At 31.2% G+C, this 14,980-nt stretch overlaps 2 protein-coding genes across 5 annotated transcripts; one reads left to right on the forward strand and one right to left on the reverse strand.

Annotated features, from left to right (window-relative positions):
- Positions 1-945: 945 nt before the first annotated feature.
- On the reverse strand, positions 946-3,071 carry LOC127258607 (uncharacterized). The gene is made up of 4 exons (XM_051285517.1): positions 2,242-3,071; positions 1,863-2,160; positions 1,409-1,490; positions 946-1,325 (listed from the first exon to the last, which is right to left on the reverse strand). Exons 1-4 carry the CDS (start codon positions 2,696-2,698, stop codon positions 1,134-1,136), a joined length of 1,029 nt encoding a protein of 342 aa, XP_051141474.1. The 5' UTR covers positions 2,699-3,071; the 3' UTR covers positions 946-1,133.
- Positions 3,072-10,225: 7,154 nt separating this feature from the next.
- Positions 10,226-14,657, forward strand: LOC127258216 (zeaxanthin epoxidase, chloroplastic-like). 4 transcript variants are annotated; one of them, XM_051284983.1, is made up of 15 exons: positions 10,226-11,004; positions 11,694-11,856; positions 11,956-12,030; positions 12,125-12,225; positions 12,301-12,628; positions 12,713-12,804; positions 13,118-13,232; positions 13,348-13,427; positions 13,532-13,577; positions 13,662-13,726; positions 13,804-13,890; positions 13,960-14,014; positions 14,093-14,181; positions 14,272-14,359; positions 14,432-14,657. In XM_051284983.1, exons 1-15 carry the CDS (start codon positions 10,592-10,594, stop codon positions 14,549-14,551), a joined length of 1,917 nt encoding a protein of 638 aa, XP_051140940.1. In that variant the 5' UTR covers positions 10,226-10,591; the 3' UTR covers positions 14,552-14,657. The 4 variants fall into 4 exon arrangements, 3 of the variants coding, with proteins under 3 accessions (XP_051140940.1, XP_051140938.1, XP_051140941.1); XM_051284981.1 differs by having other exon boundaries at positions 10,227-11,004; positions 13,336-13,427; XM_051284984.1 differs by having other exon boundaries at positions 10,227-11,004; positions 13,336-13,427; positions 14,436-14,574.
- Positions 14,658-14,980: the final 323 nt, after the last annotated feature.

Here is a 14,980-nt window from a genome sequence, read left to right on the forward strand (position 1 = left end):
AAAAAAACAATATTACATTCAAACTATTATATAAATAAAAACTTAAAATTAAAAACACAGAACAAAACCTAAAAGTCAAGTTAATAAGCTCTAAAACTTTCAAAATGGTATCAAAACCTTTAAATCTTGGTCAATTTTGAAATACTAGTTAATGAGTATATTACATCTAATATTTATTGTATAATTATTAAATAATAATTTAATATATTTTTTTTTTAGAAAAAAAAAAGATTTGACACTTTAACACTCCTTTTTTTTCGATAACGTAGAAATTCGCAATCGTGGCAAGCAAAATCCGAAAGCGTCGAGGGTATGAACCTTTAATTTCACGATCAGAAGATCACATTCACATCACTAATTTCAAATTTTAAAAGCTTATTGTGAATTGTGAGTTTCAAATTCTTTTTTTTTTAATAATATTTAAATGATGAATTTTATTATAAAATATTTCAAATACAAAGTAATTTAAATTTATCATCAAATTTAAACTCATCAAATCAAACTATGCTAAAGTAAATCAAATATTTAATGAACAAATTTGCTTATACAAATTATGGTAGTTATTGAAAATTATGAATATAATATTAAAATATTAAAATAATTTTATACAATATTTTTTTAAAAGGATAATTTCACACCATTTTAATTTGTATAATATTTTTTAATATATAATGAAATTTACTGTTCAAAAAGTCAATTACATACTTTCTAAATTACAAAATTTTTAAATAATTTTGCATTTTAAAATTCTACATCCATCCCAAAAATAGGTTTATTTATTTATTTGGTAAAAAATTTAAAAAATATTGATATTATATTGACCATCCTAAAAAATAATAATAATAAATCTTTTGCCTTTAATGTATTTTAATTTAAATATATAAATACAATGATATTTCTATAATAATAAAATAATTTTATAATAATAATACTATTATTTTGAAATAATAATGTAATAGAACTATTGAATTATGGCGAATGAAAAATAGAAAATATATCAATATGCTACCTAAGTCCATAAAAGGAGCTAATGAAATGCAAGAACTATAAAAAGACTAATGTAAATACAATGATACAAAATGATCCTAAACGTATTTAGTCCCCGAAAAATCCCGATCGATTTTGGACATGATTTATCTTCTCCTAAAGCAAGGTAAGAATAATCCAAACTTCCCGACATAAATACAGCTCGAGAGTTTCTTACGAGACCGCATCCGAGGATTTTCGGACAACGAATCTCTCATGTCGCGGGCTCTGTTCTGCGCCGCGACAAGCTTGCGCCTTATTTTGTCAATAGAAGCCGATCGCTTCTTCTCCAACTTCACCTGTCATAAAAAAACATCAATTGATTGATCGAAGACAGAATCCCGTCGGATAATTAAGCAATCAACTAACATTTCATTACAACCTCAAGTTTATGAATGGCTGCTTCGGCTTTTGCCTTCTGCAAATTCTCCCACGCTGCGATCTTCGCTACCTCCCGTTGGAATCTACGCGAAAAAACACCAATCCATTAGCTGTTAATTTCGCGCAGCTCGAATGTGAATTAGGTACACAATCCAATATAGGCTTTATCTAGATAAATCGATTATATCGAAGTTGTAAGATTGTAAAAATCAAGATAATCAAATGCACAAAAAGAAAGTTCGATTATATTGATTCAAGTTTACGGTAAATCAAACCAAATATTTTCACTAGTATTTTTATTATAAATTTGAGATAAAATAAAAATATTGATAAATGTCGAAAGCAATTTGAAAATAGAAAAAATTGAAATATATGATATTTTTATGAAATATAAAAGATAATTAATATAATATTATTTTTTTAAAAAAATTATCTTGTATGTATAGGAGCCATACTTTGTCGAATTATTATTTAATTCCTCGTTAATATTCCAAGTCGAATTTGTCGAACGTTTCTTGCCCTGCCGGAAAATTGTGGCGCCCCGGTCGACTTCGACGTCCCTAACTTCATCTTTTCCGGCGGGATCATCGCCGGCCGGCGCCGCCGACGGTAAATTCGAGAACGACGTCGTTCCTCTGGGCGACGAACAAACACTGGTTTCATCGGGGCTCATCTGCGTGGCGACATCGCGGCGGCGCGGAACAGGGGCGTCTCTGTCTCCGGCGCCGGCGCCGGCCTCGACAATTTCATTACCTGTCATCGAATTTATCGATCAATTTCAGGCAAAGTACTAAAAAATGCAAGATTCCGACGGCAATCAAAAATCGGACAAACCGAACAGAAAATTGGATCTTGCAGCATTCCCAGCCTCGTAATGAACGGTTAGTCCGTTTGGGACCAAAACTCCGGTGGTCAGAGGCGACGGCGCCGCCAAGAAACTCCTCACATTTCCGGCCCCCGGCGACGGCAGAAACACGATCCCCGGCGGCCCCAACGGACCGCTCTTCGACTTGGGCCGTCTCTGAGGCTGAATCTTGAAATCCAACGGACTGGTAATCCACCGCTCGGCGTCGTCCCATTTCGATGGCAGAGTTCTGCCGGCGGCGCTGTAGGGCAGCAAGGCGGCGGCGGCGGCGCTGACCGCCGGCCGCCGCACCGGCAAGGGGACCCTCTCGGAGCACCATGTTTTCGGGATTTCCCCCGCTGTAATGATCTGGTCTTCGCAGTGCTCGGGGGTCCCGGGACTTGTGTAGGCTCCCGAAGTCCTGAACGAGCTGTAATTTCTCCTCATGATCTCCGGCGGCTACTGAGGTTGTCCGATGTAGTAATTTCGGCCATTTTTATTATCTCTGAAGCTTTTATTAATTTACTTAAGAGGAGGGGAGAGGACAGTCATGTATTATTACACGTATAAAGACAAGAGAAGTGCTCTATCAAATCAAATCAGGCACTAACTTATGAAGACAAGACTGTTGACGATTTGTCGAAAATCCGAAACCCTAATTTTCTAATTGAGAGGCAAATCGATGAAAAATTGATTAGATTCTTACAGACAAATGGAATTCCGACCAGAAATTGAAATATATAGGTACAGAAATTAGAGATAAAGAAGCAGATCGATGTAAGAAGATAAGAAAATGGGGAGAATTTCAATGGCGGGGTAGGGGTACGGGTGGAGAAGATGGGGCCATTGTTGAGCTGGCAGATATTTGTCTGAATGTGATGAGCAATTCCATGTGAAGAAGATGAAGATGAAGATATACTTCAAACATTTCATTCTCTGTTTTACGGGGTTTGGGAGTGTGGGTGTGTCTTTTATTTATTTATTTATTTATTTTGGTTTGTATAAATAATTATTGAATATTCATTTTCTCTTTCAAATTTATTATAATTTTTTTTGGGTAGATTAAATTTATTTTATTATTATATTTAAAAAATAATAAAAAATAATATTTAATTATTATTTTTCGTTTCAATATTTATTTACAATAAATATTATTTATTTTATTGTATTCTCTTTATATTTTTTAAAATTTTTAATTAAATATTTAAAAATATTTTCAATTATTTTTTATTTTTTTTATTTTTCAATAAACTTTTTATTTTTTAAATTCGAATGCTGAGTCTAAGTGAATTAAATTTTTCGGACCAAAGGAATATTTAATATTATACTCTCTCCGTCTATTTTTCAATGTCTTATTTGATATTTACACGTATTTTTAGACGATTAAAGTTTTTGTTATAAAATGACAAATTTGTCTTTAATCTTGTGTATAGAAAATGAAAGAATAAATAAAATAAGAGTAAAAGAATAAACTTTATGTATATAAATAGAAAGAGGACAATAATTATTGGACATTCCAAATAGGAAATTAAGACATTGTTGGATCCTAAAATTCGGAGATTCCAAGAATGTTCGTCGATTTGTCGGTGTGGGTTCCGAAAGTATTCCAAAGAGTCTGTCCGTCGTCGGATTGGGGCGGCTCCTACGATGGAGCCTGCACAGCTTCGATCTTACACGAGGCTTCGAGCCTAAGCGACCGATGTCGATGGATTTAAACTAACATTTACTAAAACTCGGATAAATCTACTGAAAAACGGATAAAAATATGCTAGTCATAAAGCCATGTAATTCGAATTAAAATGCCTAAAAACGAAACTAGAACATGAAAAGAAAATAGAAAAAAATACGATTTGATCTGTTGTGCGTGTGTGTTGTGTTTTTTACTAGTTTTAATCCTAAGCTAGAATAACCACCTCTCCCACTAAAAAGGTCGGTTACAATTATTCTTCCACTACTCTCAATCACTTGGTAACCTCTCACTACTACCTCAAACTTCCTGGTAACCTCTCACTACTGCCTCAAACTTCCTGGTAACCTACTTCCACTACCTCCTAACTACCTAGTAACCTCCTTCCATAAGCTCCTAACCACCCGGTAACCTTCTTCCATCAGCTTCCAACCGCTTCCATTGCCTTTGGACCGGTTTCCACTTACTCTGAACTTCTTCCATTGCCTTTGACCATATCTGTTGCTTATTCCGACTTGTTTCCATCGTACTCCTAGCCGGTCCACGGGGATCTATCCCCAACAGCCTTGAGTTAAATGAAATATTCGGTTTTCCTCTTGTTGGCTTGTTCCATAGAGCTTTTTGAATAAAGTATGAGAGTGCATAGATCCTCCACTAATGTTAAGTACGAAATTATTAACTCAGGGCCAACGGAGGTAGTTATCCCATGATCTGTGGAAGGTGTTGTTTTCTACCTTGTGGAGACAACCTTTCTCCGCTTTCTGGAAACACCGCAGTCCAATAGAGTTAGTTGTTTTCAACTCAATTGAGACAACACTTTCTGATCTTATGGAATCCATCGTCATAGTCCAAGGAGTTGCTGCCCTAAGGTCCATGGAGGCTGCTGCTTTCGGCCCTGTTGAAGCACCACAATCCAATGGAAACTGTTGTATTCGGCTATGTGGAAGCAGTAGTCTTTGGCTCCGAGGATTGAAGCTGTTGTTGAACGGCTCCGTGGCCAATGAACTCTGACACCACTTTTGTCTTTAAGCCTCATTCCCAAGTGTTTTTGAACTCATGTCCAACGGACATTAATTTCTGGACAGAGAGAGTATTTCTTTAGTTGCAAAGATAATCAATTACTTTTATTATTAAAAATATATTTAAAATAATAATATTTAATTAATTAATAATAATAATAATAAATCATGATATTATATCATAAGTTTTGTAATGGCTGGACGAGTGATTAATACCCGGGAGAGCGGCTCGAGTAAATAGTTCTACGAACGAATGGATCGTATCGACTTGGAAAATAGAAAGATCCAAACCTGAAAATACCCGAAATGAATTGGCCTCGAAATTGTAAAATGTGTTTTGTAATTTTGCGTCAGAGAGTATGGCTGTGCCCAATATAGCTATCCATCGTCATCACCACTGCCATCGACAACCTTTATTTGTGCAGTTCTAAGAAACTTTTTAAATAATAAAAAATAAAATAGTATAAGATATATTTACTCATCATATCTATATATCAATTTGCTTTTTATACAGAGTTTTAAAAATATTAGTATTATAATAAAATAAAATAAAAATAAAGATAAAAAACTAAATTAACTCTATCAGTATTGTATGATATAAAAGTAATAACATTGTATAATATATTATAAATTGAAAAAATATTTATAATATTAGGTAGATAGTACAATTATTAAAAGAGAAAATAAATACTTTGTTATGGAACAAACCAAAATAAATAAATAAATAAATTGTTAAGAGACGGAAGAAGTAATATTTTTTATTTTTTATACTCTCTTTGTCTCAGATCAAATGATTTTTTTAGGATTTTATATTAGGTTAGATTAAAAAATAATAATATTTTATTAATTAATAAAAATATATAAAATATTTTAATATTTTTGTAATTTAATTTTATATATAAAATAATTATATATAATGGTATATTTTTAATTTAAATAAATATTTGAAATATTTTAGTATTACTTTAAAATAAGATTTTAAAAAAAATAGTAAAAGCTACTTTAAATTTGTACGAAAGGAATATCATGTTTTGATCGATTTTTAAGAAGTAACATTACATATTGAAGGGTAAATTAGTAAAGTGCAGATAAGAGACAATAAGTGAACGGTGGCTGTGGCAATCATCATGCAAATGTTTCTTTGAGAATAATACGTGACTATGTCTGTGTCTCTGTGCATTGAATGTTATTTAATATCAATCACATCAATAGGAAATGCTAGAATAAATTGCATAACTAGTACTCCTATTTGATTCTCGTTGCTGTATTTGCCCGTCTCATATTCTATATATATTTTTTTTAAAATAATTACATATTTTAATATCATTTTAAATTTTTTAATTTATTTATTTTAATTTTAATTAAACTAATTAATTATCTTAATTTTAATTTATAATTATTTATATTATAGCATAATTATTTTCACTAATACATTTTTAATTATCTACTAATTACACTCATCCTAAAATATTGTGTCTACAGTGTAGCAGATACGGTATACGGGACGGAGGGAATAATATATTCATTTTTTTTTTCATTATTCTATAATAAAGGAGTATTAATTTCTTTGTATTTTTATTAATATTAAATTTTTTTTTATAATTTATCATATATTACACAAATGTCATTACTTTTATATAATATAATACTAATAAGGTTATTTTAGTCTTTTTCATTGTATTTATACCATACTCAAATATAATATTAATATTTATAAAAACTCCGTGAAAAAACAAACGTGTATAGATAGATAATGAACGGGTGAAGTACTTAATTGTATTTTAGTAAAATTATATGTTCTTCATCCCATAAAATGGGTTATATTTTTAATTTATCTCATTTCTAAAATAAATTTTTTGTTTTTTAATTTAGTTATTCTATTATTTATCTAATATAATAAATATTTTTACAATTTACAATATATTATATAAATATAATTACTTTTATATTATATAATATTGATATGAATATTTTTTATTATTATAAATAAACATAATACTAATATTCTAAAATTTATGTGTAAAAAAATAAATATTACTTTTTTTATATCACGGAAGAATATAAATTATATTGTATTTTTTTAATGTGTGAATTTTCTTTATGTTAAATTAAAATAGGTACAAATTTTATGGTAAACACACCTCATTACTAATTTTATACAAATAAAAAAAAGATAGCGTTGTTTGAATAATAAATAAGTAATTGATAAATAATTTATTTTATAGTATTTTATAAAAAATGAACTCTCTTATGCAAGTACACTTATGAGATGTTTGGTGTTTGACTCACTCATTGCAAAACAGCTCTGCTCACTCTTGATATTTTTAATGACAACTCTTATGCAAGTTTACAATGAATTAGGGTAAGGTTGTCAAAAGTAAACCCGACCCGAAAAATGAGCCCGTTCGACCTGAAATTTTTCAGGTTCGGATCTAGATATTTTGGGTTTGAAAAAAATCAAGTCGGTTCGAACCTGAAATAAAAAAAATTCGTGTCGTGTTCGGGTCGTGTTTCGGGTTAACCTAATAACCTGAAATATCAAAATCAAGTTAGGTTTTGGGTTTCGTGTTTCGGGTTGACCTGAAATTTTTATCATTATTATTTTAATTTATAATATTTATATTATTTTAAATATAAAAATAAAAATAAAAATAATATTTTTTAGGTCAATTTAATTTTTAAAATTTTCGGGTCTGTTTCGTGTCGGGTTCGTATCGGGTTTCGGGTGACCTGAAACTAATTCAGGTCAACCTGAATTCGACCTGAAAGAATTCATGTCGTGTTCGGGTCTAGGGTTTCAGGTCAGATTTCGGGTTCGGATCGGATTCGGATTGACAATTTTTTTGTTATCCTCATGGCTCAACCCGATGCGAACACGACCCAAAAATATGAATTGACACCCCTATTTTAGGGTGTCTTTGTTTGAAAATTTGAATTTTTATTGAAATTTAAATAGTAAAAAATTTTAATTAAAATAATTATTTAATATGATAAAATATGCTGATATGAAATTTTAAATGTAAAATAAAACTTTAATATAATATAAATATTTAATTTAATATTTAAAAAAAAAATTATAGTAAAAATTTGAAAATACCTCACCCCACCGCACCCCCCACCAACATTAAATAAATTACTTCCAAAAACCCTTCGCCCAACCGTCCATTCCTTTCCTCAACTTTTTGATATAAAAATTCCATTTTCATATCAATAGCTGACACCATTTGAATAATACTCTTAATTAAAAATTAAGTGAAAAATAAATTTCAAGGACAAGTGTTACAATATTGATTGAGTCTAATCAATGTTATACTTACAACAAATAAAATATAAACATATAATATATAGTAGTATAAAATTTAAATTAACAACACAATATGGGTTTATTCGCCCAACTAACTTTTTATCTTACACAATTTATAAATTATTATATAATATAATATAATATAATATATTAGTTTTGTTTAATAATAGTTTTATTATTTTTATTTCATCTATTTTTAAACAATAATTTTTTTAAAAAAATAATCATATCACTATAAAATAATTTTTTATTATTATTATGTAATGTCATTACCTTTTTCACAAATATATTTACAAAAATATTATAGTTTTGTACCTAATTTATTTTATATCTATTTTAACATAATATTATTATTTTTTAAATTCAACTGTTCCGATGACGGATAGAGTATATTTTTTCATAAAAAATTACTCTATATTTAACATAAAATATTATTTTCTACATTATCGACATATAAAAAAATACATTTCAAATTAAAATACTAAACACATCTTAATATAATACAAAGTTAATATAATTTACATAATATATATTGTATTAATTAAAGTAATATACTAACAACTCATATTTTATACTCCCTCCGTCCCTTAACAAACTATCCTTTTTTTTATTTTAATATGTCCCATAACAAAGTATCCATTTTTAATTTTAGTAATTGTACTATCTACCTAACATTACAAATACCTTTACAACTTACAATATATTACACAAATGTCATTACCTTTATATCACATAATACTAATAAGGTTATTTTAGTCATTTTCATTTTATTCTTACTGCATCACAATATAATACTAATATTTCTAAAATTTCATGCAAAAAACAAATGGATACATGGTTATGGGACGGAGGAAGTATGTTCCTTCCGTCTTTGAATTATATGTTCAAATGTTTCAATATGAATTTTAATAAATTTGAATAATAATTTATTAATATTTTTTATTAAAAAATGTATAAAAATTATATTCTCTGTCCCATAAAAAGAGTATTATTTAATAGTCTCGATATATCATTTTTTACTTCAAATTTTGTACTATCTATCTAATATTATAAATATTATTATAATTTATAATATATTATACAAATATCATTATTTTTATATTATACAATACTAAAATGATTAATTTTATTTTGTTTTATTACAAACTAATATTAAAAAAGTTACATACAAAATAGTACATTTTTACAGGATGGATGAAATATAATTTTTAACTAAAAGAATTAAAATATTATTTGACAGCAATCCAAAATAAAAATAAGCATAAAGTTTGTTTATTTAGCTTTATACATAAAATTAAAGAGTAAAAATATCAAAAACTCGTACGCATTTTAATTGACTAACAAAATACTACTACCTCCGTCCCATAAGAAGAGTAACATTAGTTTTTTTGCATGTTAATCTTTAAAATATTAATTATTATAGTATAATCAAGAAAAAATAACAAAAATATCATACTCTTATAATACAAATACAATGACATTTGTAAAGATAATAATGTTAAAAGATAAATTATGCTGATTTTATGAAAAAAAAAATATATTATTATTTCTTAATTTAATAGAAAACCCCAAAGACACCAATTTAATTTGAAACAGAGAAAGTAATACTTCCTCCATCCCAAAAGTATAGTCTTGTTGTGTTGGACGCGAAATTTAAAAAAATATTGATATTATATTGGTAGTTAGTAAAAAGTAAAGATAAATTACTGTTTTGCTCTTGTGAATATATTAGTGTAAAAAGTAGTAGCAATTGTAATAATAAAAAAATAGGGATAATTTTATGATAATATGATTATTTATAAAAATAAAATTATTATTTTAAGATAAATAAAAATGGTACATAATATTATATTGTATTGGAACAAATGAAATATTTATAAAAAATCTTTTAAAAAAATATTGAATGCAGAAGTCCATATATTCAAATGAAATAGAAAAATAACTAATTAAGACCAATCAACACCCTTTCAACAATACTTAACCAAACATTATCCCAACAACCTTTTTCTTTTTATTACAGGGGCCCATACCCCCCAACAGTTGACCCTAACGTTAAGGTCGGTCAAGTGCAGAAGAAATAAATAGTCCTATACGAAAAAGTATAGGACCAATCGCCACTGTGCCACGTGTCCAACCCGCCATAGTCGTTGCTTCCACAGCTCGGATTCGTTCCCAATTTTCAATCACAAAAAAAATAAAATAAAAGTCTAATTTACAACTTACGAGCTAGGACAGCAGCGCCGCCGCCATACCGCCGTCGTAATTATATAATTAGCAATTAAGGCCTTCCAAAAATCAGATTTTATTTTTCTTTCCCAGAAACGTTGACTATGAGTTCCGTCCTTTCCTCTTCCCCTCAGATCAATTTTCCGGTAGCCGTTGAATCGCCGCCATGCCGCCGCCGGCGCGGAGAATCATTTCTTGCAAAGGCCTGCGGCGGCGCCGGAGCGGCCGAGGAATCCGGCGGCGGTGATAAGCTGAGGATTTTGGTCGCCGGCGGCGGGATTGGCGGCCTGGTTTTTGCGCTGGCGGCGAAGAGGAAGGGGTTTGACGTGGCGGTGCTGGAGAGGGATTTGAGCGCCGTGAGAGGTGAGGGGCGGTACAGAGGTCCGATTCAGATACAGAGCAATGCGCTGGCGGCGCTGGAGGCTGTCGACGCGGCGGCGGCGGAGGAGATCATGGGGGCGGGATGTATCACCGGCGATCGTGTGAATGGATTGGTCGATGGAATCTCCGGCAACTGGTGAGCTGTCACACTCCCTACAGATTCACTTGGTTTCGAGTTAGTTGTGTTTTTAATTTTCTCTTTTAATAATTAATGATGTGTTTGATTACGACTACTTTTTATTTTTCACAATGCCTTTGTTCACAGAAGTTTTTAGGTGGATTGATTTTTGTTTTTTTAATTGTGTGATATAGAAAATTGTGTCAAATTGATAAAAATGAATATTTTAATTTTGCTTTTTTTTTTTTAATGAGTATTTGATTTTTCTTTTACTTTTTTATTTTATTTTATATTTTTTTGTTATTATTTACTAGGAATCGCAATCTAAAAATTGGCTTGGCTTTGGTTTGAAAAAATAAATTTTAATAGAAAATAAAGAAAATTGTAAATTTAATATAAAAATAAAAGTGTGTAATATATTAATTTATTTAAATATATATTAAAAAATCTTTGTAAAAATTTTATTATTACTTTTATTTCACAAAAATAGTTGAGGCTTGACTTTCTTCTCTTTCTCATGATCACTTTTGTTTGTTTTGTTTATAAAATCATCGAATTAAATCTATAATTTTTATTTAAAATTATATAAATTTTTTAATTTCAATTGAAAATATTATATTACGTTAAATATAATTTTACTTTAAATTTTTACTATTCAAAACATATCCTGTCTAAATTGAAATTCATTGCAAAAATGATCGATGTAGGTACACAAAATTCAATATGTTCACTCCGGCAGCCGACCGCGGCCTTCCGGTGACTCGGGTGATCAGCCGTATGACCTTACAACAAATCCTCGCCGATGCCATTGGATCCGACATTATAAAGAACAATAGCAACGTTGTTGATTTTAAGGATGATGGCAAAAAGGTACATAAAAATAGTCCTATATTTTTCGAGGTTGTAATGCTTCGCTTCTCTAGCCAGAGGCGAAGATTTGAGAATGCAAAAGCCTTTTTCTTCCTTTAGGTAATAGTGAAGCTCGAAAACGGGGAATTTTACGAAGGAGACATTCTTGTTGGCGCGGATGGAATCAAGTCGAAGGTATATATATATATACAAATATCCTCGTTCTGATTCGATGTATCTTTGTAAGAACAAAGCTCTAAACAACTTATCATTCTTACAATATATTTAGGTGCGCAAAATTTTGTTTGGGCTGAGCGACTCTACATACTCCGGCTACACTTGTTACACTGGAATCGTGGATTTCGTGCCTGTAGATATTGAGATGGTTGGGTACGTTTTATGTGCTTGATCGCATTTTTTTTTTTTCAAGAACCGGACTAATGTGTTCGCGCAACTATTTTATAGGTATCGAGTGTTCTTAGGGAGTGGACAATACTTCGTTTCGTCGGATGTAGGAGGGGGGAAGATGCAATGGTATGCATTTCATAATGAATCTCCGGGAGGCGAGGATCTTCCCGGAGGTCGAAAAGCGAGGCTACTTAAGTTGTTCGAAGGATGGTGCGAGAATGTTATAGAATTGTTGCTAGCCACGGACGAAGAAGTAATTCTTCGACGCGATATATACGACCGGAATCCAATGTTTACGTGGGGAAAGGGTCGCGTCACGTTGCTCGGAGATTCGGTCCACGCGATGCAACCGAACATGGGACAAGGAGGTTGCATGGCCATTGAGGTGGGTGTTCTTGATGAAATCGAGCGAATTGAATTACGTTTTTCTTGATTTGATTGTTGGAGCGTTGTACGATCAATGATTCAGGACGCTTACCAGTTAGCGCTAGAGCTCGATAGAGCGTGGAGGAAAAGCGTTGAGTTGGGAAAGCCAGTTGACATCGTCGGATCTTTAAAAAGGTAAAGTTGTGTTCTTTTGTGGGATTTACCACAGATTTTTACTATTCGGATTTTTTTTTTCCCTTAAAAAATATCATATCAAACAATTACTTTTTTTATATATTATACTATAATTTATTTTACATTCAAAATATCATATCAACCTCTATTTATATCACATCAAACAATTATTCAAATTCAACTTTTTAATATTAAAAAATCCAAACCCGTAAACTAAAACCCACAAACAAACTCACCTAAGAGTTTTGAGAGTAAGAATTTTAGGACAAAAGAGTTATCGTACTAAAAACATCGATTGATCGCTTGTTTTTAGATACGAGAATGCTCGAAGAGCTCGCGTCGCTATCATTCATGGACTAGCTAGAATGGCGGCGATCATGGCGACAAACTATAAAGCGTATCTTGGCGTTGGACTTGGTCCGTTGTCGGTAAGAATCTTTCGCACTTCGATTTTTAAAACGTATAAGAAGAATATGAAAAGTCTCGATTTGGCGAACTCGTTCGCGGGGTTTACTATAATTTTTTACACAGTTACGTTTACAGCATCCCGGAAGAGTTATAGGAGGTTTCTTTGTCAATGTTTTTATGCCCCTAATGCTAAATTGGGTTCTCGGCGGAAACGGGTAAGATTCACTGTTCTCGTAGTAACACAAAATGAATCAAATCGAACTGAATCGAATCGAGTTTATTATGAGCTTATGAGTTCATAATCGCTAACCTTTTTTAGATCAAAACTCGAGGGAAGAGTACCGCATTGTAGGCTTTCGGACAAGGTATGAATTCGGTTGGTCTTTTTTGTCGTCACAACGCTTTTCTAGTTCAAAATTTAATTTGATTTTTTTTTTTCGATTTTGAAGGCGAGTAACGAGTTACGGAGATGGTTAAATGACGATGATGCTCTAGAGCGCGCTCTCGACGCGGAGTGAGTAATACGAATCCTTTCTTACAAGACAAAATGCTACTTACTTATGCAATCTTCGATATTCTTTATATCTGTAGTTGGTTTCTATTCCCCGTTGGCGATTCGAATGTCGTGTGCGAGACCATCTCCTTAACCCGCGACGAAAATAAGCCATGTATAGTCGGGTATGCGAATCCCTTACTTATTAGCTAATATCAATTCACATTGAAGCGCATTCACTTCTCTCGTTGTAGGTGTGTTCATCACTCAAATTTTCAGGGAGTGTTCGTGGAATTAGATTCGCCGCAGGTACTTATCATTCTTATCACAAAACACGTTTAAAGTCATCGTAAATTTACTCATAACGAATGGTTTTCGACGTTTTAGGTCTCAAAAATGCACGCTCGGATAAGCTACAAAGAAGGGGCCTTTTTTTTGACCGACTTGAAGAGCAAGCACGGCACATGGATCACAGAGTAAGCCTCGGACAGACGGTCTTTGCTGTTCATTTATGGTCTTGTAAATGTCTTCACGAGTGTCTTATGATTCTCGTGTTATTTTTGCAGCAATGAAGGTAGACGACGCCGCGTTGCTCCAAACTTCCCGAATCGTTTCCATCCCGCTAATGTGATCGAGTTCGGATCCGATAAAAAGGTTCGATGTTTTTTTCTTACATTGTTAAACTTTACATGTTAGTTCATTTTTATTATCGTTATCGATTGGTAGGCAGCATTTCGAATCAAGACGTTGAAGCGATCACGGAGAAATGAGCCGACCGGATGCGAAGCTGTCCAGAGCCCCCGGCCATCGTATAGAGAAGTCGTAGAGATAAAATTGAAAAGTTAGAATATATTTGATAATCGATTAAGTCAAATTATCACTATACTTGTAATTTTTTATTTTATTATTATTAATGTAAGAATGTTTTATGATATTTTTAGTAAAAAATTAAATATACTTATTAGATAATAAACTTAGGTATGAATTTATTTTAGTGTGGACTGACCATGTTGAGGCCCAAAATTTCAACAAGTGTTGTTGGGCCGGTCCATGTCTAACATAGATTGATAATATGGGCCTTCATTTGAGTTTATGAGTTAAATTTCGACTATTTCCTCAAACAAAAAAAAATAAAAATAAAAATATACTAATTGATTTATAATGTTTTGTTTTTAATTCTTTCTTACATAAATAAATAAATAAATTTATTATATTTTATAATTTTATTTATTTTAATTATGTATATATTTATTATTTATTTATATTATACAAAAT

The sequence above is a fragment of the Andrographis paniculata genome, unplaced genomic scaffold, assembly GCF_009805555.1.
Source record: "Andrographis paniculata isolate CXL003 unplaced genomic scaffold, ASM980555v1 Contig59END, whole genome shotgun sequence".
Taxonomy (NCBI): domain Eukaryota; kingdom Viridiplantae; phylum Streptophyta; class Magnoliopsida; order Lamiales; family Acanthaceae; genus Andrographis; species Andrographis paniculata.